This window comes from Diceros bicornis, chromosome 23, assembly GCF_020826845.1.
Source record: "Diceros bicornis minor isolate mBicDic1 chromosome 23, mDicBic1.mat.cur, whole genome shotgun sequence".
NCBI lineage: Eukaryota > Metazoa > Chordata > Mammalia > Perissodactyla > Rhinocerotidae > Diceros > Diceros bicornis.
The window spans coordinates 48,641,928-48,668,091 of record NC_080762.1 but is presented as its reverse complement, the minus strand read 5'-3'; the positions used below and the strand labels follow the sequence as shown (position 1 = coordinate 48,668,091).

Sequence of the window (26,164 nt, the reverse complement as noted above, 5' to 3'; positions counted from 1 at the left end):
AAATACTTTAAAGAGGAGTGGGTCTACATCAAGCTTACAAAAAAGAAGAGTACATAATGCACAGAAAACATACAACTATCACTCCAAGGAAAATAAAAGTGGGAATCGCAGTCTATAGTGTCTATATAACCTTATTTGAACCCAGAGACACTTCTATTCAGAAAACTCAATTATGCCTGAATAACTTGTTCAGAGTTAACTTGAACAACCTAGCATATAAAATGTCAGCTATGCCTCCCAATCGCCCCCTTTTGGCCTTATTGATGTAGAAACAAACTCTGTGATAAAATTAGCAAGGTTAAGTCACTTCACCAGTAAAGGTATCATTATTTTATGTTGCTAAAAGAAGAAAAATGATGGAAATAACAGATGCTAAGGAAATAAGATTTTTTAAAAATCCAAAAATCCACAGAGCCTAGAATAAGTTTCTATGTGTTTATTTTTATATAATTCTTCAAGACGTAAGGAATAGTTTATTAATCATGGATAATAGAAGAAATTTTTATAGGTCTATTAATGAAGATCTTACCCCTGCAAGGATACTTATAAACAAAGACTTCAATTTCCATATTGATCCTTTTCTTACAGAAATATTACTAAAATAATATGGATATTGGTTGGAATGGAAAGCTGAGAGTCTTATGGGTAATTATATACCCTTAACAGAGACAATAAACTATATATAACCTGCACAGATAGATGATTATTTGAGAAGCTGCAGAATTCCACTCTGGTTGGACATGACAGCACATGACAGGCACAGGAGAAGGCAGGGCCAGGGTGGTTAAACGAGAGCCAGGCTGCAGAAGACTTTGTATACTAATCCAAGGAAATTAAGATTTGGGGTATGTAAAAGGAAGCAGGGCGATGATATAATTGGGATGACCAGGCTGGCTGCAGAATGTAGGCTGGATTCGAGAGTTTAGACGGGTTGAAGAGACACTTATAAACTCTGCATGAACAGTGACAAACATCTGCACTAGGTTGACAGCAATTATGAAGAGAAAAGAAAGAATAGATATGAAGCAGATTTTGAAAGTAGACTGGATGCGACTTCATAATTGGCTGGATGTAGAGGGAGCAGGAAACAATTAAAGGCCAACTTTAGGACAAGCCTGGCTGACTAGGAGAATCATGATGCCATTGACAGAGATGCAAATAAGAGGAACCATATGTTTGCCAGGAATGTTAATGAGATTCTTCCACCTTGGACATGTTGAATTTGAGAACTCATTGGGACATGTGGCAGAGACAACCTAGACAAGAGGGAGATGTAGGCAAAGAACTTAAGTGAGACGGAGGACTGGAAATGAAGACCTGAAAGCTTTTCCTCAACAGGAATTAGAGTTTCTACCATGAGAGCAGAGGAGCTTAGCAAAGGGGGAAAAGAAGTCAGGGACAACACTCTGTTAGCAGGCGATAGGAAAAGTAGACAAGGCAAGGGAGGAAGGGAAGAGGTCAAAAGAAAGAGGAAAGGGAAGAGGTCAAAGAGGCCAGAAGAAACAGGAGATGCCAAGGCAAACACTCCCAAGAAGAAATGGTGAATAACAGTGAGTGCTAAGGACTAAGAAAAAGCAAATGGTTTTGCTTATCAGGTGACCACTTGAGATCTTTGGGTCAGCAGTTTCAGTAAATGATTGGAGTCAAAGCATAAACAGACATGCTAGAAAGAAGATCTCCTTAAACACGATACAAAAGCAAAAGCCTTCCAATTCCAATTTTAATTTTGATAGGATCAAAATTTAAACTCCTATACGTCACAAGACATCATAAACAAAATTTTAAAAATAAGTTACAGCATGGAAAAAATATTTCCAATAGATAAAAGATTAATATTCACAATCTAAAAGAACTCCTAATACCAAGGACAGAGACACACACACACACGCATACACACACACAGGCACCAAAGTAGGCAAAGGAGCATGAACAGGCATTCACAGAGGAGGAAGCTCAAATGGCTACTAACATCAAGTTGTTCAACTACACTAGTAATCAGGAAAACACTTTAAAAAGATGCAATTCTATCAGATTGGCCAAAATTAGTAAACCTGATAATATCAAGTATTGGAATAAGTATGAGGAGAAGGGTAAAAGTGCCAACTAGAATGGCCCCTAGGAGAACAAGTGGACAATATCTATTAAAATTTAAATAAGGACTTAAATAAAATTTAAGTAAGGACCACTCCTATTCTACAATAAAAAGAACCAGGGCTCTTTTTATGGCTAATTCCAGGGCTGGGGCAGGGAAAACATAAGATGAGTCTGAAGCATTTTGTAGTATCAGGAAGTAAGAAGGTGATCAAAAATTAAAAGTCTGGCGACATGTCAAGGGAACAGAGGAGCCAGGCTAAGAGGGCTCCCAATAGCCAAAGCTGGAACAATCTGAGCAACAAAATAAATAACAAACAAACAAACATCATAGAATTTATAACCCAAGATATAAAATAAATACACGAGTCCATCAGATAAAAATAATTGACTAAAAAAATAGAAGAAACTAATCTTCCTTATGAAAAATTCCAAATAATATATGTAGATACTACCCCCTTCCAGGAGGTGGAGCTTATCTCTCCCCCTCCCCTTTGAGTGTGGGCTGGACTTGGTGACTCGATCCCAAAGAATAGAATATGGAAAGCGAAAAACAGTCACTTCACAGTGGAGAAACCTGGCCAGCACAACCTCAGCCAAGTGATCAAGGTGAACACTGCCATTGATGGCTGTGGATACCACGTACCCCTTGATGTGATATGATGTGATGGTATTCTTTCCAAAACCCATATCCTCAGTGTAACCACGAGAAAAACATCAGACAAACCAAAATTAAAGGACATTCTACAAACTGCCTAACGAGTACTCCTCAAAACTGCAAAGGTCATGAAAAATAGGGAAAGCCTGCAAACCTGTTACAGACCAGAGGAGACAAAGGAGACACGACGAATTAATGCAATGTGGTACCATGGACTGGATCCTGGAATAGAAAAATGACATTAGTGGAAGACCTGGTGAAATCCACATAAAGCCTGGAATTGAGTTAATAGCAATGTACCAATGCTGGTTTCCTAGTTTTGACAAAGATGCCATGGTAATGCAAGATAACATTAGGGGAGACTGGGTGAAAGGCACGTACACAAGAGCCATCTGTACCATCTTCGCAACTTTTCTGTAAATCTGAAACTACTCCCAAATAAAAAGTCTATTCTAAAAAATGTAAAATAAACACACCCCAGGAGCAGCAACTCCACTTCTTTGCATCCACCTTAAAGAACTCTTTGCAGAGGTGCGCCAGCAGGCACGTACAATGGTCTTCACTGCAGAAGTGTTCGTATCAGAGAAAAATTTAAAATAATTGTAACAGAATGACTGAAGAAACCATGAAATACCTACATTATGGAACATCAGACAGCAATTAACAAATGAGATATATCTACATGGATTGAGAAGATATAATGTTGAGTGAAACAATAAATTGCAGGAGGATACTATATGATAAGAAAAAGGAAAAGAGAACACACAAAATATTTCTCTACAAACTTCTGGGGCATTTGTAAACATATGTCTAAGTTTAGATAGAGTCTGGCCAGATACATAGCAACCTGGTGACAGTGGTGACTTACAAAGCGGATTGGAACTGGAGATGGTGGCCAACGGGATTTGTGCTTTACCTAAGATGTAGAAATTATCCTACAAGAAGAATGCCTTCATCATTTATCTGGGGAATTAGGAATAATTAATTTTTTTCAGGTGGGGAGACAATTTTCCTCTAACATAGGAGAGAAGATAGCTAGAGGAAGTTTCTGGCAGTCGATGATATTGCACAGTGATGAAGAGGGCGTCCTATGGAGACCAGTAGCATTGCTGCAGGCCCTTGGCCTGAAGCCCTGCCTAGGTCCCTGAGACAAGCATTTGCTTTCAGGGAGGATGTTATAGTAGCACTGAGCCTTAACAATGGAGGCCAGTAATGTAATGTTCAATTTATCTTCGTTTCAACAGAGGTGCAAGCCTCTGGAGGGCTCTTGCAGCTATCTGGATAAAAAAATCCCCAAGTGATACTGCAAGAAACTGACGTCTTCCCTCTACTCCAGCTGACCTTGGAATCCAATGTTCACTTTTCACCCCCAAAGTCTAGAAAAAAGCAGAACCAATCAGGACCATTGCAATTGCTTTACACGACGAAAGTCAAACTAAAATTCTGGCAGACAGGAACGATTATGCTCCTTTTCCTTTATACTCTATCCCACATTAGGCCAATAAATTTCCTTACAAAATAGGATTGCAAAAATCATATGGAAAATCCTGAAGAAAATTTAACTAAGGGCATATGTTTAAATAAATGCTAAAGCTTCATTTAAAGTACTATGACTTTCCTTAATATATTTTAAAGAGATCATTTTCCAACAATAATCTAGTATTTTTTAAAATAACATTTTCAGAAGCTTTAGATTTATAATTAAAAGTTAAATTTCTTCTCTTAACATAGCTAAGTTTCCATAAATGATTGGAAGCTATGGTCCCTTTCCGATCGTCCATCTTCATTAAAATAGGCCACTTAGATTCTGTAGTTCATCATTTTAATAACACAATACTCTTTGCCTCAAGAAAACAAAAGTTTAACCCTGATGAACCCAACTATATGCTTTCTCTGGGCTTACATTCAAGGAGATGATAAGCTGGGGAAAGTCATCCCATAAGAAAGACTAATATCACTATAAATTCATGATCACAAACCTCAAACGGGCAAAGAACAATGCCTACCAATCCCACACATCTCACCCACCTGCTCTCCAAAGGCCCATTTTTAATCTTCTCCATTCTCCTCAAACCTCCAACTATCCATACCATCCACCTCTCTCCCCCTTATGCTTCTTCCCCATCACTCCTATTTTACAGATAAAATAGAAGTCATCAAAGGATGAGTCTCTCATCTTTCTAAAACCTAATAAGCAAATCTGTTCCATCCTCTCCAGCTCTGGTCTCCTTCCATCATGTTACAGAAGGGAGCTATCCCTGCTCCTAAGGCTAGTTTCTACATCTGAGCTTGAGATACCAGCCCCTCCTATCTTGTCAGAATCTTACCTTATCAGTCATCAGGCCTTTCTCAGGTGTAACTGACCTCTTCTCAGCAGGATCCCCTTGCTGGCTTTTAAATGGGCTCAAGGAGGCCTAACCCCATCTGCCTACCTTCAGTCAGCTCCCCATCCCCTTCCTATCTCTTCTTCCTTTCAAAGCCAAACTTCTTGAAAAAGTTGTCCATACTTGTTATCTCTGTTACATCACCTCTCACTCATTGCTCACCCATTCCAATACAGCTCCTAGCCCAGTCATCTGACAAAACAATCCCTGCTAAGGTCACTCATGACCTTTGTAATCTAAATCCAATGCAAATTTTACATTCAACATCTTACCTGACCTCTCCACAGCATCTGACCACTTCACTTCCTTCTTCTTAAAGAACTTCCTTCCCTTAGCTTCTATGAATAGCTTCTATGAAACAATACTCTTGCTTTCTACCTTCCTCTCTGGTCACTCCTCCATCTCCTTTCCAGGCTCATCTTCCTTTATCTGGCCAATACCTGTGGTAGTTCTACACCGCTCAGTCCTTCCATCCTCTCTTCTTAAACAATTTCACCTATGCCCTTGGCTTCAATTATGACCCATATGCAGATGACTCAAGTTTACAAATCCAGCCCAAATCTTTCATCTGAACTCCAGGTCTATATATTAACTTTCTATTTGCTATATTGCTTGAATGACTCAAAAGTACCTCAAACTCAACATGAATAAACTGAACCTCATGATCTTTTCCCAAAACTTGATTTTCTTCCATTGTTATCTATCCCAGTAAATAGTGGTTCATTCCCAAAATCCAATCAATCACCAAACACTGCAATATTACTTACCAGTATCTCTGAAATCTCTCTCAGCTATTATCACCCACTATAATCATTTCTCTTGGGCTTCTGCAATAGCTTCCCATCTGATCTATCACATTCAACTGTTCTCTAGATGGCTACCAGAATAATCTTTCTGAGCCATGAATTAAACCATCTCACCCTCCTCTCTGGATAAAATATTCAGTAGATTCTTATTGTTCTTAGGATAAACACAAAGACAAAACTCTTTAAAATGCCCTTTAGGACTCTGAGTTGGTCTAGGTAGGCTCCTCACTACCCTCTCCCTGTTTCTCTCTCCAGTATAGGCACCTGGGCCCTCTTCCCATCCTTTGTACTCACTGCACTCTCTCTCACCCCACGTCCTTTCGTGTTGCTTTCTCCTTTGCCTGGAGACTCTTCACACAGTTAACTCGTTCTCATCCTTCAGATAGCTGTGAAGCATCAGTTCTTCCTGGAATCCTGTCCTGACGTGGCTGGTCTCCCTATGATCTGTTCTCATAGCACCATAGCTCTCTTTCTTATAGCACTGGTCAGGCTGCAATTTTGCATTCATTTGTTTCTCCCACTAGACTCTAATAAGGTCTACGATGCAAGGCAGCCAATCTCTTTTAGCTCAATTTTGTGTTCCCAGTACCTAGCACAGTAGTATGCATTTAATAAGTATTCATTGAATGAATGAATGAATATCTTCAATACTTGAGGTCGAAAACTTTTCTGTTTATTTTACAAATTCAATACATTCTTGAAATCCAGTCTCTCCTGTCTGGATCCACTGAAAATGCCTTTTTGCCTTTACATATAAAATACCTGAAACAGCCTTGTAGGATGAATCCCTAGCTTTAGCTTCTCTCCAATTCACCCTGTCTATGTAAAGCTGACAGGATGCTGGGGCAATATCTTCTTATGGGCAATTAAGATGGTACTAGGAAAGAGGACCAAGTGAAAAAAAAAGACCGCACAAGGAAAGGGAAGCTTGAAATCATTCCATTTGAGGATGTGTAGCTTGAAGGATAGAAAATCTAGGAGTGAGTGTCAGATTATCTGAATATCTGAAGAGCTGTCATGTTCAAGAATCAGCAGATTAATTTTTTTTTCTGGTCAGGAAGATTGGCCCTGAGCTAACATCTGTTGCCAATCTTCCTCTTGTTGCTTGAGGAAGATTGTCCCTGAGCTAACATCCATGCCAATCTTCCTCTATTTTCTCTGTGAGACACCACCACAGCATGGCTTGACCAGCAGTGTGTAAGGTCCATGCCCGAGATCCAAACCCACAAACCCTGGGGCCAGCGAAGCGGAGCACACGAACCTAACCACTATGCCACCGGGCCAGCCCCAAGAATCAGCAGATTAATTTTTGATAGCTCTGGACGAGAAATTTTGGGAGGCAGGTTTCAGCTCTATAAAAGGAAGACCATTCTAACAATTAGAACTATCTCAATGTGGTTGATTTTGTAACTAGTAACTTTGCCATGACCCAGTGGATTCAAGCACAGTCTAGTGAAATGCACAGCTCAGAGAACAGTGGTTCTCAAACATTTTTGTATCAGCTATGAAATCCTTTCTTCAAACAAAAGCTTCTGAGGAGAACCTAATATGCTAAACAGATAAATGGGAGCATCCCTGTGGGTAGATGACTGCCCCTCCTCCACCCCAAACTCTGCAAGCCACATGCCACCCCACCACTCCAGCCAACTGGAGTTCCCTAGAATCCACTCTAGGGAACACTCACACTTTCCCTGCCCAGAACTTTCCAGCCTTTACTAGGGTGGGAGGGAAAGGAGGGTGAAATGGAGGACAGTACTTCCTGCACTTTTTGTCTATTTTTTTTGATTCAGCTAATGAATACTGTTTTGCATGGAAATCTGTTCCTCAGCATAGATGCAGATTTTGGTCTTTTGAAAGAATTCTTTTTTGTACATTTACCATGTTACCTTAACTTCCTTTATGAAAGAAATCTTTGCTGTCCTGCTTTGGAATCACATATAGTAGCAAGTATAGTAGGAGGTAATAAAAAGAGGAAAGAAAAACCTAAACCCTTCTGATGGGAAAGGTTAAGACAACTCCTTGAGGTCTGACTCATAAAAATACCTAACACATGACTAAAAAACACAGAAGAGTGAAGAAACAATTTCATATACACATTCCACTTTCTTCTTTTATCTAATCCCAGTCCCCTCTCCCTTTTTACCCTCACAGATCATGACTATACCTATCTCACATTGTTTCATCAGAAGAAGGAAAATGGATTCCTCCCAAGAAAGTAATCCTGAGAGATGAATTGCTTTTCAGAGGAAACCTGCTTTGACTGGAATCTCTAGGAAATCACTCTTATTATATAATATGGTCTTAATTTCTGTATGTTGTTTAACGATTATAAATGAATTCATGGATAGTATAGGAATTACAAATAAAATAAGTTTGAATTTAGGCCACTGTATTGACACAGTCCACTCAAAGGAGGGATTTTTTCTAATTACAGATCAAAGGAATATGTATTCAACTTGCTTCATAATGAAGAACGGTCTCTAGATGGATAAGTCTTGGTGATAATATGGTACTAAGCAGACAAATGTGTGAAAAGTGCTTTCCAAAGAAGCATTTATAGTTTCCCAGAGATTACTTTCCTGTATTTTTAGATTAACTTTCTTTCAATGGATTCCTGTTCTAAGAGGCTAAGGCAATAGACTTCTAAAAAAATCACATTTGTATTCCTAAACTCCAATCTATAAGATCAGATACGAACACAGTATAAATCAGAAGTTTCTGCTACTGATGTTACATATTAAGATGCATAAATATTCACTAACTATAGTACAGTAAGCAGTATATTTTGAGGAGTAATCAAAATGCTGACACATTCTAAACTACTAGGGGAATTGCTCTTGAGGAAGAATATACATTTATAGTGACATTTTCAGATCTCCTAAAATTTTATGGTTAAGGAACTACACGATATAATGAAAAAGCACTGAATCTTGAATCATGACAACCTGGCTCTAATTCTGGCTCTGTCACCAACTAACATATTGACTAACTGTACGTTTTTCTCTTATGCTCCTCAGTTTCTTCACTTAGAAAATATAAGACTTGGACATTCATATCTGAAGTTTAAGTTTATTGTACTTTACGAAGTCAATGTCCCTAACTGGAATGCACTGACAATGTCACCCTGTGACTCCTACATAGGAAAGTAGAAGATACTTACTTGAGATGGTTTAATAAAGTGCTTTTTAGGGGTTAGTGACAATTCATTCATTCACTTGCTCATACATTCATTCACTCATTCTAGTTACACACTATCCAAATAAGTTAATGTGAAGTGTTTCAGCAAGTTATGCAATTATAATAATAGGTCTTAGATATTCTGCTGGATATAAAATTAGCATAAATTAACATTTGCTTTGTTTTATGTTTTTATCAATCAAAATGACAAATTCCTCTAAATTTCCTCAAAACCAGCTAATTTTATTTCCAAAGTTTTTCAGGCAGTGAGAGTCTCTGCCACATCAGGTGTATAGCATCAAAATTAAGCAGAGTTTGGCAATGATTTCTTGGATATGACACCAACGACACAGGTAAAACAAGTAAAAATAGCCAAATGGAACTACATCAAACCTAAAAACTTTTGTGCATCAAAAGACACAATCAACAGAGTGAAAAGGCAACCTATGGAATGAGGAAAAATATTCTCAGGTCATATGTCTGATAAGAGGTTAATATCAGAATATATAAAGAACTACTACAATTCAACAACAAAAAATCAAATAACTAAATTTAAAAATGGGCAAAAGACTTAGACATTTCCCCAAGGAAGATTTACAAATGGCCAATAAGTATATATATGAAGCATCTAAAGTAGTCAGTGTTATGAACTGAGTTGTTTCCTCCCAAAATTCATATGTTGAACATGAGTAGCGTTAGGGCTCTAACTCCCAATGTGACTGTATTTGGAGATAGGGCTTTTAAGGAAGTACTTAAGTTAAATGAGGTCATAAGAATAGGGCCCCACTGGGCCCTGTGGCCCAGTGGTTAAAGCTCCGCGCACTGTGCTTCAGTGGCTTGGGTTCACGGGTTCAGATCCCAGGTGTGGACCCACTCCACTCAGCAGCCACACTGTGGCAGTGTCCCATAGACAAAAAAAATAGAGGAAGATTGGCACAGATGTTAGCTCAGGGCTAATCTTCCTCAAGCAAAAAAGAGGAAGACTGGCAACAGATGTTATATGAGGGTGAATCTTCCTCAGCAAAAAGAAAACAAAAGGAATGGGGTCCTAATCTTATAGGACTGCTGTCCTTTTCAGAAGAGGAAGAGACACGAGATCTCTCTCTCTCTCTCTCTTCCTCTGTCTGTGCAGGCATAAAGAGAAGAGCTCATGTGAGGACACAGTGAGAGGGCAGCCGTCTATAAGCCAGGAAGAGTGGTCTTACCACAAATCAATCCTGACGACCCCTTGATCTTGGACTTCCAGCCTGCAGAACTGCGAGAAAATAAATTTCTGTTGTTTAAGCCACCCCATCTGTGGTATTTTGTTATGGCAGCCTGAGTAGAATAACACAGTCAAATTCAGAAAAACAGAAAATAGCATGGTGGTTACCAGAGGCTGGAGAAAGAGGAAAAGGAGAATTGTTGTTTAATGGGTACAGAGTTTCAGATTTGCAAGATGAAAAAGTTCTGGAGATTTTCACAACAATGTAAATATACTTAACATTACTGAACTGTATACTTAAAATGGTTATGCTGGTCAATTTTATATTATGTGGTTTTTACCTGAATAAAAAAAAATTAAGCAGAATTTCAATTTTCCTGCTGAAAAAAAGATTAAAAAAAATACCGCTTCACAAATAAAAGCAACTACTAATCCTATTTTATGCATATGAAAAGGGGTATGCTTTATATGTGTTTTTTTTTTTTTAATTTTATTTATTTATTTTTCCCCCCAAAACCCCAGTAGATAGTTGTATGTCATCGCTGCACATCCTTCTAGTTGCTGTATGTGGGACGCGGCCTCAGCATGGCCCAAGAAGCAGTACGTCGCTGCGCGCCCAGGATCTGAACCCAGGCCACCAGCAGCGGAGCGCGCGCACTTAACCACTAAGCCACGGGGCCGGCCCAATATATGTGTTTTTATTTCATTAGAAAAAGTAATAATGATGACTGTCAAGACAAAAACAACAGTTCTATTTTAGAAGCAATATTTTCCAATATACAACCAACAGAGAGAAACCTAATTAGCTTATAAATCTAATCTCTAAATTCCACTAAAACTAAGGGGGAATGTAACATATCATCAACACTTCCTCCCTCAATATATTTTGCAAGAAAATACTGTTATTAATAGTAGAACATGGAATAGTTCTTCTCAATCCAAATTCTCCAGATTCCTAAATTGGATATTTTCTCTTTTGAAAAACGTGGGAAGAACCACTACCAATATTAGGACTCATGTAACTTACACAATGAAGAGAATTCAGTTTAGCTTAAAAGAAAACCCACTTATTTACACTTAATGATTACATTTCCGTAAGTTCTTTTCTCTTAAAAATATGAGAACAAAGCACCTGATACCTATGAAATTCTTCATCATTTTTTAATAAAAATAAATTTATTCTTCTTGTTTCCCTAATAGAAAAAGAGATAAGTATAACAATAAACATTTATATTATATTTTACCACTTATTCTGTTTATTCTAACAAAGTTAACATGTAAGATTATAGAGATTTTGGCTCATGCCCCCGTAAAATTTTTCTTATTTGCTGCCCTAAATACAATTTCAAGAAAACTGTGAGCTATGACATCGAGAGGGAAAAGGTAGACACAGCTTGATTTCAGGAGATAATCCAGAACAGGGTTTCTCAATTTTGGCCTTTTTGGCATTTGGGCCAGATAATTCTTTGTTGTAGGAGCTTCCTAATGCATGTAGGATGTTTAAGAGCATCCTTGGCTCCACTTACTAGATGTCAGTAGCCACCCCAGGTTGTGACAACCAATGTCTTCAGACATTGCCAAATGTCCCCCGAGTGGCAAAATCATCCCTAGTCTAGAGAATATGAGGCTACGGGTGAATTGATGAATTAGCAGAATTAAACAGCAGAAGTTAACTTAGAGGCCAAAGCTAAAAAGTTAATATTTAGGATCTAAACTCTGATATGCAAACTAAGAATGTGAGTTGTAGGATAATTGTGAGCAGGAGGGAGGGGGGTAAAACAACAATAGACTTCAAAATGTTATGACATATGTGTCTATTGCTAGAAAGAAAGAACATTCTAAAAATATTTCATGCCACTTTTTTGTGTGTGCTCAAGGAAATAAAACCATAGTTACATTTGCTATTTTCCTCTTTTAGACTGCCATCTGGCAATCTATACTTCAACTAGAAAAAAATTCTAGCCAATTGGACTAAAATAATTAATGCACCACCCTATGTGCCAAAAATATGCCAGAGAATCTACAGTTTTGCTCAGTCATGCCCCAAAAGAAAGAAACTAATGTCCTTAAAAGACAAAAGTAAATAACTCACAGATGCTTACCCAACTTTTGAAATTCCCTTCCTACCTTTGGGGGACACAGAGTCAAACAGTAGCAAGAGGAAAAGCACAGCAAAAGTAGTTACATACAACAGGCAAACTACAGGAATCAAACTCATTTACTAGGTGTCAACTTGTCCCCAAGACATACGGAGTTAAAAAAAAGAAAGAGTCCACTAATAAATACAGCAGAACACAACTGACAACAGTCATTATATTTCCAGTGTCACAGGGATTTGTTAAGAATGAAGGAAATAAGGGGACAGATGCACTCAATCTCTGTAACACTCCTCGAGAAAGGCAGTGCAAAGATTCTTCATAATAATGAATACAAGATTTACCACCATAACTGAGTCTACTATCATTTCCTTTTTCTTAACACCTAAAAGTTGTCAAAAAAAAAAAAAACCCAAAAATAAAAAAAACCTGGCACATCAAGACTAGCATATCCTCTGAGTTCTCTTTCACCAGTCCATAAAAGCAGGCTATGGCAACAATAAGCTATAGTCACCAATAGATGAACAGTAATCATCAAATACAAAGATAAGCAGAAGACCATGTACCATTCATTTAACAGATGTTTTGTTAAATGTAAACATAAATCGTACGTTTTGAGCACTTCTACAAGTACTCATCTAGATGTGATAATGAGCAAGAAAGACAAGGTCCTGGCTCACATGGAATTTACATCCTAGTGCTGGAATTCTGGTGAAATCATCAAACATTTGGGGAAAGCAACACCATGAAAGAGAGTATCAAACTCAACTTCTCTTTCCAAAAGGAGGAGAGTTAACGGGCAGGCCTGGTGGCGTAGCAGTTAAGTTCACGCGCTCTGCTTCGGCAGCCTGGGGTTCATGGGCTCGGATCCCAGGCATGGACCAACGCACCACTTATCAAGCCATGCTGTGGCGGTGCCCCATATAAAGTAGAGGAAGACGGGCATTGTTAGCCCAGGGCCAATCTTCCTCAGCAAAAAGAGGAGGATTGGCAACAGATGTTAGCTCAGGGCTAATCTTCCTCACAAAAAAAAAAAAAGGAGGAGAGTTACAGACCCAAGGGAAAGGCATTAACAGAAAAAACAGAAGACTTGAATTACTATTCCCAGACATTGAGAGAATACTGTATCTGCAAGACAAGAACAGATGATGACATAAGAGAAAATTTTGAATAAATTCTTACATTTGTACGAGATCTTAGAAAATCAAAGATAAAGAGAAAATCCTAAAGGTTTTCAGCGAGACAAAATAGGTATAGGACATTTTCAGATATTCAAGAATTGACTACAGTCCAAGTTTAAAAGAACTATTAAAAGAGAGTACTTCATCAAGTCAAACAATGGAACAAAGAACATTGAGTGAAAAAACTGCAAAAATATACATACAATACTATTTGCAAGTATTTTTAAAACATATCAAACAAGACTACATATTTTTATGGAAACAGACACACAATAAAAATATAAAAACATTTATGGTCATGATGCACGAGTGTAAGTAAGAGGTAAGCACATGGGTAGGGCTTTGGCTTCATACTTCTTTAAGAAGACAACCACCATCATCAAAATCACAAACGATCTCAACATGGGGAGAGAGTACGTGAGGGAGGGAGCAAGAGAAAAAACGCGACACCTTGTTAAGAGTCTTTTCTTGTTCCGGTAAGAGTATGGATGGATACTAATTAAATCTAGATATTGATAGTCAAAAAAAAAGTTTAAGTATGTGTGTTAAAAATTTAAGGTTAAACACTAAAAATCATTTTGTAATAGATATTTTTTACATCCAAATCATCAGGGGAAAGACAGACAGAAAAGGTAAACAATGTAAAAGACAACAGACTAAGTTCAATTACAATAAATTAAATAAATTTGTGAATTATTTAAATTCTCTATTAAAAAATTCAGACCATCACAATGGAGTTTGAAAACACCCAGCTACATGCAGTTTACAAGGTATATGAGAAACAAGACATTCATCTAAGATGAAAAAACACAGGACAGCTGAAATAAAGAAATGGAAAAAGATGTAACAAATAATTTAAAAAAAGGAAAGGAAATATAGTAGTATTAACATCGGGCAAATTAGAATAAAAGAAAAATACCATCAAATGAAAGGAGAGCAAAATCTCCTATTGATAAAATATGCAATTAGTCAAGTTGTCATGTCACAAACCTTTATGTACCTAATAACAAATATATATAATTGTTATTGATATATATATCAAAATATATAATACAAAAACTAATACCAAATCCAGTAGAAAATGACTTTTCCACAATCGTAGTGCAAGACATAACACATCTTTCTCAAAAATCCACATTTCAAATAAACAAAAAAGATGATTATAAAAGATTTTAAGAAATTTGACTATATAAATCTAAATATATAAAGGTCATACATACATACACAGTAGTCAACAGAAATATAACCAATGAACAGCTTAAAAGTTGACTATGTATTAGGCTGCACACACACATACACACACACACAAACACACAGAAAAAAACCTCAACAAAGTCCCCAAAGTATCAAACACATAAGCCATATGCTCTGATGGTGCCTCAATAAAACATAAGCAGTCAACTGAGCCTGTTTCATTTACACTTGCATCAGTTGGGCAAAAATCTAACCAGCAGTTTGGGTAAGGATGCAGGGAAATGGGCATTTACAAAACTTCAGGTGGAAGTATAAATTTGCGATGCCTTTTTGCAAAGCAATTTGATACGATCTATCAAAATTTTAAATGTCATACCTTTTGACTCAGCAATTCTACTTCTAGAAATCCCTCATAAAAAAAGTACACAAAATCACAAATGTACAACAATACACAGTGCAATACTAATTATACCAGCAAAAAAGTAATAACCCAAATTTCTATTAAGAGAAAAATGGTTAAATTATTTTCAGTGTATCTGTTTCATAAAATGCCAAGTACTGACATTGAAAGAATCTCCAAGACACAGTGGTGGTGTTTTTTTTAAAGTAAAAAATACACATGTATTGTTCAAATTATATTAAGATGCAAAATAAATAGAAAAAGGAGCGGAAGACTACACAGCATAGTTTTTACTTCTGGAGAGAGACATGATGGGGAATTTCACATTTTACTTTATGTATGTCTCTACTGTTTGAATATTTTATAATTTATACCGCTTGTATGATTCAAAAAAGAAAAGACAAGCAATAATTTTTAAAATTTTCTTATTTACTTCCCAGTAAAAGACTAAGATCTTTCTGTTCTTAGTACAAATTTGATCAAAACCATTTGAGAGTATAGGACAAGTACAAACTTCCAATCTGTTCAAATAAGAACACTTTCCGTTCACTCTGCCAGAAATTCTCTTCCCTCAGATATGGCTCACTCCTTCACTTCCGTCAAGTTTTCCACTTAAATATCATCTTATCTGAGGAACCTTCCTTGACTCTTCAATATAAAATGACAACCTCCTATACCCATCCCACCACTCCCCAACTACCTTGCTTTGCTTTATATTTCACTAGAGTAATTTAACACCTGCATCTTAGTGTCCTTGTCTCTAAAATGGGGATGATTACAGTTCCTACCCCACGGTGTTGCTGTTAGGCTTAAATGAGCTGGAAGCTCTTACAGAGTGCCTGACTCACGGTAGGAGCCATATAAGTCTTTGATTTTTTGTCTGTTTTGCTTATGGTCTGCCTTCCCCCATTAGAATGATGACCTCAGGAGGCAGGGCCTGTGTTTGCTCACCTTATATCCCGAATGCCTGGAAAGTGCCTATCAGTAAATATTCATAGTTGTTGAAGCCTGATTTAGTACTGCAGCCATATGTACAGACAGCTGAGATTACAAGAAAAAGACCAATTATTTTCAGTAAAAGCAAGCTTTCTGCACATAAGCATGAATCATCTGTAATAATTCAATCTACTTTGAAAGAATAGTATTTAGCAGTATGAATCCTAGAAGCTTCAAGTAGGGAAGTGGTATAGTACCATTTAATTCATTAACTGCTTAACATCAACGTGGCAGTAGAAACTAAAACATAATGTGGAATGAGAAAAGCACAACTTACCTTTCGTTCCTGCTTTTGATGCACGGCTGGTAGAGGACCTTGACAGCATTCCAGGCAGAACTGGAACCTGCCTCCAGTACGTCTTCCAACAGGGGGAATTTTTTGATACTTTTGGAACTTCCCAAAGATTCAATCACCAAACTGTCTGAGTTTAAAAGCCATAGCTAAAGATAAGAGAGAAAAGTCCAAATATAAAGATATCACCATCCTATCCGTGTATCATACCACCATTGAAAAAAACCAGAAAAAAATATAGGAGAATCATGTATATAACTTTGAAGTAGGGTAAGCCTTTCAAAGGACAACATTTGGTAGAGCTGCTGACATTATAAATTTGTTACACACACAAAAAACGACAACCAACTAGGAGAAAACATTTAATACATATATAACAAAGCCATTATCTATAATAAGTAGAGCCCATAGGAATCAACAAGGGGCGAAAAACAAAAACAAAAACAAAAAAAACCTAGCCCAATAGAAATACAGGAAAAGAATATGAATAGAATTAACAGAATAAATAAGTGATAAACATATATACAAATGTTAGTATAACTAATAATAAGGAAATGTAAAATTTGTGTGACACCCTTTTTCACTTAGATTGGCAAATACAAAAGACTGATAATATGCGGTTCTGAAGAGGGGTTTGGAATGGGTATTCCCACACGCTGCTGTGGAAGTGTTTGGGGAGTGGGATGCATGTGATTTATCGAGGGTAGCTCTGGAGCATGACTCATGCCTACGGGGGCCCCAGCTTTTTGTACCCCAGGGTCAAATCATTGGCAGTGGGCTGCCCAGGGCAGGGGTGGGGGCCAGGTAACTTCCTCAGCAGGGTGGCATCTGTCAGGTAAGTGCAAGTCTCTGGAGAAGAGGGCAGTTGTGAGCCATTAGCAGCCCAGGCTCTCAGCAGCTGGGAAATGGGTACACTGGCGAGTCAAGGGGATCCGGATGGGGCACCAAGAATGTCTCACTGTAAAGGATAAATTAGTACAACTTTTTCGAAGGGTGATAATTATCAGAGTTTAAAATACACAAATTCTAAGTCAAATATCATATGATTTCACTCATAAGTAGAAGATAACAACAACAACAAACAAACACATAGCTACAGAGATTAGACCGGTGGTTACCAGAGGGGAAGGGGGAGGGAGGAGGAAGAAAGGAGAAATAGGGCACATGTGTGTGGTGATGGACCATACTTTGGGTGGTAAACATGGTGTAGTCTACAATCAAAATATAATCAAATCAAAATCTACAAATCAAAATATAATCATGTACACCTGAAATTTTTATAATGTTATACACCAATGTTACCTCAATTAAAATAAATAAATAAATACAATACACAAATTCTAATACTGCATTAGATTAGAAAGATCTGTTTCTAAAGAAGTACTAAAATACATGTGCAAAGATTATTTTCATTGCAGCACTGTCTTTAACAGCCATACAATGGAATTCTAGTCCTTAAAGAGTCCAATCTATATTTACACTAACAAGAAACAATCCTCAACATATACTGTTGTGTGAAGTAAGCACGTTGAAGAAAAATGCTAATCACATGATTCTGGTTTTTTTACAAATATTCCTTGGTGTATACATTTAGTTCTATATATAGAGAAAAAAAATGTTGAAGTACACACATCAGTCTGTTAATAATGTTTATCTTCAAATAGTATGATATCGCAGGGCAGGAGAGGGGACAAGATGGGGGAACTACCACTTATTTTACGTTCTGCACGTTGTCTGAATGTGTTTCAAGAACGTGTTATTTTTATAAAAAAGAAATTTTTTTAATTTAAATATATATTAGTAGTAGGTTTAAAAAGTTCCTACTCCTGATTTTTAACTTGAAAACCTTGCAAAAGAAAATTAAAACTATTTCTGACTATGATTATGAGGTACACTTAGTATCAACTTCAGTCAGAAAACATTTTGGTTTTTGGTAGAAATCATCTGGAATTAGAAAAGCACGAGGTCCCCATAATGGATGGCCAGCAACAAAGCCACGCTGAATAACAACCTCAACTCCTCCGTCCTCTAGCTACCACATATTCTAGCTTATGAGTTCCTTGAAGGCATTTTTGTTCTACCTTGAACACCTAGAAAATTGCCTTTCAAATAAGAAGTGCTCAAAGTATGTTTACTGGTTGAACAAAACAGATGTGGAGGCAGAGAAGAGACAGGCCCTGATTCTTGGATTTTTCACATAACTGTCTCAAGTTCTTTTCTCCAGAACATTATTTTTAATAGAAGCAGTGTGATATTAGATGCTTGTGGTACATGTAGGGGATGATTCTTATAACTGCAGAGCCTCTTCTCCAAAACTTGTCACTACTTCTCAAACATCAAAGTGTTGAAATTAGGATCTCGAAGAGATCCCATGTTCAGTGCAGCACTGCTTACAATAGCCAAGAGGCAGAAACAATCTAAAAGTCCACAAATGGATGAACTGATAAAGAAAATGTGGTACATACATACAACGGAATATTATTCAGCCTTACAAGAAGAGATCCTGTAATGCACGACAATGAAGATGAACTTTGGAGGACATTATGTTAAATGAAAATAAGCCAGACACAGAAGCACAAATACTATATGATTCCACTTATCTGAGGAATCTAAAATAGTCCAACTCAGAGAAGCAGAGAGCAGAATGGTGCTTGCCAGGAGCTGGGAGGAGGGAGAAATGGAGAGTTGCTAATCAAAGGATATGAAGTTTCAGTTAGACAAGACGAATAAGTTCTAGAGATCTGGTTCAATATTGGCCCTATAATTTAACAATACTGTATTGTGTACTTAAATTGTGAAGAAGGGGCCGGCCCCATGGCTTAGTGGTTAAGTGCGCGCACTCTGCTGCTGGCGGCCCGGGTTCGGATCCCGGGCGTGCACTGATGCACCGCTTCTCCGGCCACGCTGAGGCCGCGTCCCACATACAGCAACTAGAAGGACGTGCAGCTATGACATACAACTATCTACTGGGGCTTTGGGGAAAAAATAAATAAATAAATAAAATTATAAATTGTGAAGACGGTAGATCTCATGTTAAGTGTTCTTATCACAATGAAAAAAAAACAGGAGCAATAGAATATATTTAAAACACAAGAGTATCAAATAGGAAAAAAAAAAGTGAGAGAGACAGAATTGTGTTATACTGACAAGTAAAGCCATTAAAAACTGAGAATGAACAATCTTATTGTGTGATGTGAGCTTCTACAGAGCAAGAATCAGGTTTCCTTTCTCCCTGTATCCCTAGTACCCAGCACGTAAAGGTAGGTTTGATCATTTGTTATTAAATTAAGGGAGTTTGATTTAAGAATCAAACTGCTATTAAAAATTCATTTTTTTTTTTTTGAGGCAGATTGGCCCTGGGCTAACATCTGCCAATCCTCCTCTTTTTGCTGAGGAAGACTCACCCTGGGCTAACATCCATGCCCATCTTCCTCCACTTTATATGGGATGCCGCCACAGCACGGCTTGCCAAGCAGTGCGTTGGTGCGCGCCCGGGATCCGACCCAGTGAACCCCGGGCCGCTGCAGGGGAGTGTGCGCACTTAACCGCTTGCGCCACCGGGCAGCCCCTAAAAATTCAATTTTTGATCATTCATCTTCTAGACCTGAGAATTGAGAAAAAAGAATTACAAAAACTAAAGAATTTTTGAGACTTTGGATTATTAGGCTACAAGAAGCTGGATGAAATAATTTCTTACCAAGATATAAGTTTTGCCGTCGTGACCTTGAACACTGAATCTAAAAGTGCTTCGAGCAGAGGAGAGTTCCACCAGACACTGGGCAATAACGCTCTGGACAAAGCGTGACCTGTTCAAACAGAAATCAGTTTTCACAATGTGCCTCTCATAATAACTGTAATGGACAAGATGAGCCAAAAATACTCCAAGGGACCTAAAAGGTGTGTGCGTGCCAGACTTCTCTATATGCTGCCCATTCCCTCACAATCTGTGCTAATGTGGATTTTAAAATATTTTAATGTATTTGTGTTTGCTCCATTCTTCTTTAAGCTATTCTCCAATCCTTAATACATTTTCCACCCAAATCCAACTATTCCCCGCTACTGAGTAAAAAATACTATGTGACAAGTCAATATTCCATTTGTGCTGCAGCACATTAAGAGTGATTAAGTTTAAAAGACGGGGAAATTCCCTCTAAACATTAGGTAGTATTGTGTACAATGTTTTCCATTTGGATCGCCTCAAAGTGTCAGCTCTGAGGTACAGAATCAGAGTATTTACAAGAGGATAAAGTTCAAGTTTATAATCAGATTGCCACAATTTTTAGACATCGATAAACTGAAATAAAGGTATACTATAGTTAGCTTTTGTTTGCAAACTAAAAAAATTCAAAGAAAAGAAATACTAATGGATTTAGTGGCTAAGTACCTTTTTTATTAAAAAAAAAAAAACAGGAGTCATTTGAAAACTGACCCATGTTTCAAATTTTAAATAAATCAAATCAAAACCAGAAATAATTATTCAAAAACCTATCAATGATTAGGTTATAAGACCTTGGATATCTGGCACATAGAAAGAAGCACAAAAATCTTTCAGAATTAGAAGATTTATATGAACACATTCGTCTATACCATTATGTAAGCAAACCGTAAATAAATCCTCAAGTCTTTTACATGTGTAGTTTGGGTGAACTATCTAAAAGCCTCTCTCAAAGGCTTTTATTTTTCCTTTACAAATAGAGGTATAAATAAAAATGAATTTCCAAATAGTTTGCTATTTGTACCTTGGTATGATGGGAAAATTTCTCTCAGATGGCTGAATAATTATCTCTGTCATATAAAACTTAGTGGTTTCTAGAAACAAAAAATAAAATTAAAAATTAAAAATCTCCCAATACACTAATATTGTTGTTGTGGGCATGTCTGTCTCACACTACGACACTCCAAAGTAAATATTGGATATACTGGTAACACTAACATTCAGTAAACTTTTCAAAAAACGACTTAGTTTAAGACAAAGCACTGACGACTACAACAAGCCGGTCCTGAGACTTCAGATACTTTGGTGTTGCTATAAAAGAGCATGCCCCAAGTGAATCTGATGCAGCAAGACTCTGCTCACACATATGGAAGGTTATAAAATGAGTCACATCACAGCCATATCCCACTTATCTAGAAATCAGTCATTTGATTTCCTCATTTCTATAGAGTAGCCACTAACCTACAAGTCACTGAAAAAAGCTTTTTTTTTTTTTTTTTTTGGTGAGGAAGATGGGCCGTGAGCTGACATCAGTTGCCAATCTTCCTCTTTTTGCTGAGGAAGATTAGCCCTGAGCTAACATCTGTGCCCATCTTCCTCTATTTTTTGTATGTGGGACCCTGCCACAGCATGGCTTGATGAGTGGTGCACATGTCTGCACCCGAGATCTGAACCTGTGAACCCCAGGCCGCTGAAGTGGAGCATGCAAACTCAACCACTATACTACCAGGCAAACACCCAGCTTTTTTTTTTTTTTAATGCTGTCAAAGTTGGGGTTTTTTCCCTTGAACATATCACATTTTCTTTAATTTTTTTTATTGAGGTAACAATGGTTTATAAAATTATGTAAATTTCAGGTACACATCATTACATTTCGACTTCTGCATATGCTACATGGTGTTCACCACCAAAGGTCTAGTTTCCATCTGTCACCATAAACATGTGCACTTTTACCCTTTCACTCTCCCATCACCCCCTTCCCTTCTAGTAACCACCAACCTGTTCTCTGTATCTATGTGTTTGTTTGTTTGCTTGTGTATCTTCCACATATGAGTGAAGTTATAAGGTATTTGTCTTTCCCCATCTGACTTATTTCACTTAGCATAATACCCTAAAGGTCCATCCATGTTGCTGCAAATGGCAATATTTCATCTTTTTTTATGGCTGAGTAGTATTCCATTGTATATATACATACCACATCTTCTTTCTCCATTCATCCATCAATAAGCATTTATATTGTGTCCAAGTCTTAGCTACTGTGAAGAACTCTGCAATGAGCACAGGGGTGAATAAATCTTTTCAAATTAGTGTTTTCGTGTTCTTTGGACAAATACCCGGAAGTGGGATAACTGGATCATATGATAGGTCTATTTTTAATTTTTTGAGGAATCTCCATACTGTTTTTCATAGTGGCTACACCAATTTACATTCCCACCAGCAGTACACAATGGTTCCCTTTTCTCCATATCCTCTCCAACACTTGTTACTTCTCTTTTTAATAATAGCCATTCTGACAGTCTGATGTGATATCTCACTGTGGTTTTGAATTGCATTTCCCTGATGATTAGTGATGTTGAACATCTTTTCATGTGCCTGTTGACCATCTGTAGATCTTCTTCGGAAAATGTCTGTTTAGATCCCCTGCCCACTTTTTAATTGGGTGTTTGTTTTTTTGTAGTTGAGTTGTATGAGTTCTTTATATATTTTGGACATAACCCTTTATCAGATATATGATTTGCAAATATGTTCTCCCAATTGTTAGGTTGCCTTTTCATTTTGCTGCTAATTTCCTTTGCCATGCAGAAGCTTTTTAGCTTGATGTAGTCCCATTTGCTTATTTTTTCTTTTGTTTCCCCTGCCTGAGGAGACATTTCCATAAAGATATCGCTAAGACCAATGTCAAAGAGCATATTGCCTACGTTTTCTTCCAGTTTTATGGTTTCAGGTCTTACATTCAAGTCTTTAATCTATTTTGAGTTAATTTTTGTGTATGGTGTAAGTTAATGGTCTACTTTCATTCTTTTGCATGTGGCTGTCCAGTTTTTCCCAGCACCATTTATTGAAGAGACTTCCCTTTCTCCATTGTATGTTATCGGCTCCTTTGTCAAACATTAGCTGTCCATAAGAGTGTGGGTTTATTTCTGGACTTTCATTTCTCTTCCATTGATCTGTGTGTCTGTTTTTGTGCCAGTACCACGCTGTTTTGATTACCATAGCTTTGTAGCATATTTTGAAATCAGGAAGTGATATCTCCAAGCTCTGCTCTTTTTTCTCAGGATTGCTTTGGCTATTCAGGGTCTTTTGTTGTTCCATACAAATTTTAGGATTCTTTGTTCCATTTCTGTGAAAAATGTCATTATGGTTCTGACAGGGATTGCACTGAATCTGTAGATTACTTTAGATAATATGGACATTTTATCTATGTTAATTCTTCTAATCCATGAGCATGGAATATCTATTTCTTTGTGTCTCCTTCAATTTCTTTCAACAATATCTTATAGTTTTCAGTGTACAGGCCTTTCACCTTCTTGGTTAAATTCATTCCTAGGTATTTTATTCTTGTGATTGTAAATGGGATTGTATTCTTGATTTCTCTTTCTGTTAGTTTGTTGTTAATGTATAGAAAGGCAACTGATTTTTGTACGTTGATTTTGTACCCTGCAACATTACTGTATTTGTTAATTATTTCTAATAGTTTTTTGGTGGATTCTAGGGTTTTCTCCATGTAAAATCATGTCATCTGCAAACAGTGACAGTTTTACTTCTTCTTTCCAATTCCAATACATTTATTTCTTTTTCTTGCCTAATTGCTCTGGCTAGGACTTCCAATACTATGTTGAATAAGAGTGGCAAGAGTGGCAAGAGTGCACATCCTTGTCTTGTTCCTATTCTTAGAGGGATAGCTTTCAATTTTTCATCATTCTGTATGATGTTAGATGTGGGTTTGACATATATGGCCTTTATTATGTTGACGTATTTTACTTCTATACCCATTTTATTGAGAAATTTTATCATAAATGGGTGCTGAATCTTGTCAAATGCTTTCTCTGCATCTATTGAGATGATCATGTGATTTTTATTCATTTTTTTAATATGGTGTATCACATTGATTTGTGGACACTGAACCATCCTTGCATCCCTGGAATCAATACCACTTGATCGTGGTGTATGATCCTTTTAATGTATTGTTGTTTTCAACTTACTAATATTTTGTTGAGGATTTTTTGCATCTATGTTCATCAGTGATATTAGCTTATAATTTTCCCTTTTTTGTGTTGCCTTTGTCTGGTTTTGGTATCAGGGCAATGTTGGCCTTGTAAAATGAGTTAGGAAGTGTCCCTTCCTCTTCAATTTTTTGGAAGAGTTTGAGAAGGTTATTAAATCTTCTTTGAATGTTTGATAGAATTCACCAAAGAAGCCATCTTCTTCTGGACTTTCGTTTTTTGGGAGGTTTTTGATTACTGTTTCAATCTCTTTACCAGTGATTGGTCTGTTCTGATTCTCTATTACTTCTTAATTTAGTTTTGGGAGGTTGTACAATTATAGAATTATTTATTTCTTCTAGGTTATTCAATTTGTTCACATATAGCTTTTCATAGTATTTTCTTATAATCCTTTGTATTTATGTGGTATCCAGTGTAATTTGTCCTCTTTCACTTCTTTTTTATTTATTTGAGCCTTCTCTCTCTTTTTCTTAGTGAGTCCAGCAAAGAATTTGTCAATTTCGTTTATCTCATCAAAGAACCAGCTCTTAGTTTCATTGATCTTTTCTATTATCTTTTTAGTCCCTACTTCATTTATTTCCTCTCTGATTTTTATTATTTCCTTCCTTCTACTGACTTTGGGCTTCATTTGTTCTTCTTTTTCTAGTTCCTTTAGGTGTAAGATTAGATTGTTTGAGATTTTCCTTGTTTGTTCAGGTAGGCCTGTATGTCTTCCTTCTTAGTACTGCTTCTGCTGCATCTCATAGATGTTGATATGTTGTGTTTTCATTTTCATTTGTCTCCAGATATTTTTTGATTTCTCCATTGATCCAAGACACATGTTTGTGATTTTTTCAGCTTTTTTCTTATAGTTAATTTCTACTTTCATACCTTTGTGGTCAAAAAAAGATGCTTGATATGATTTCAATCTTTTTAAATTTATTGAGATTTGTTTTGTTTCCCAACGTATGGTCTATCTTTGAGAACGCTCCATGCGCACTTGAGAAGAATATGTATTCTGCTACTGTTGGATGAAATGTTCTATATATATCTATTAAATCCATCAGGTCTAGTGTTTCATTTAAGGCCACTGTTTCCTTGTTGACTCTCTGTCTGGGTGAACTACCCACTGATGTTAGTGGGGTATTAAAGTCCCCTACTATTATTGTGTTGTCAATTTCTCTCTTTTGGTCTGTTAACAGTTGCTTTATGTACTTTGGTGCTCTATGTTAGGTGCATATATATTAATAAATGTTACGTCTTCTTGGTGGATTGTTCCCTTTATCATTATATAATGTTCATCTCTGTCTCTTGTTATCTTTTTTCAGCTTGAGGCCTATTTTCCCTGATATAGGTATGGCTACACTTGCTTTCTTTTGGTTGCCATTTGCTTGGAGTATCATCTTCCATCTCTTCACTGTAAGCTTTAGTTTTTCTTTAGAATTGACATGGGTCTCCTAGAGGCAGCATATTGTTGGGTCTTGTTTTTTAATCTATCCAGCCACTCTGTTTCTTTTGATTAGTGAATTCAATCTATTTACATTTAGCATGATTATTGATATATAAGGACTTAATATTGTCATTTTATCTTTTGTTTTATGGCTGCTGTTTATGTCCATTGGTTCTTTTTCCTTGTGTTTTTGTCTGCCATTTCAGTTGGGTGGTTTTCTGTGATGTGTTTCTCAGTTTCCTCTTTTTGTATGTTTCATGACTATGCTGTGAATTTTTGTTTTGTGGTTATCATGAAGTTTGTATAAAAGATCTTATA

The 26,164-nt window shown here is 37.0% G+C and overlaps 1 protein-coding gene across 2 annotated transcripts in view; it reads right to left on the bottom strand.

Annotated features, from left to right (window-relative positions):
- Positions 1-26,164, bottom strand: part of UBE3D (ubiquitin protein ligase E3D) — a 142,907-nt gene that overhangs the window by 80,911 nt on the left and 35,832 nt on the right. Inside the window, exons 6-9 of one of the 2 annotated variants that reach the window (XM_058566705.1) lie at positions 21,219-21,288; positions 20,177-20,285; positions 16,465-16,628; positions 15,897-16,232 (exon numbers count right to left, since the gene is read on the bottom strand). In XM_058566705.1, the coding sequence (XP_058422688.1) occupies positions 16,205-16,232; positions 16,465-16,628; positions 20,177-20,285; positions 21,219-21,288 (371 nt within the window). In that variant the 3' untranslated portion in view covers positions 15,897-16,204. Of the gene's footprint in view, positions 1-15,896; positions 16,233-16,464; positions 16,629-20,176; positions 20,286-21,218; positions 21,289-26,164 lie in introns of those variants that run through there. The other variant, XM_058566704.1, reaches the window with a different exon arrangement.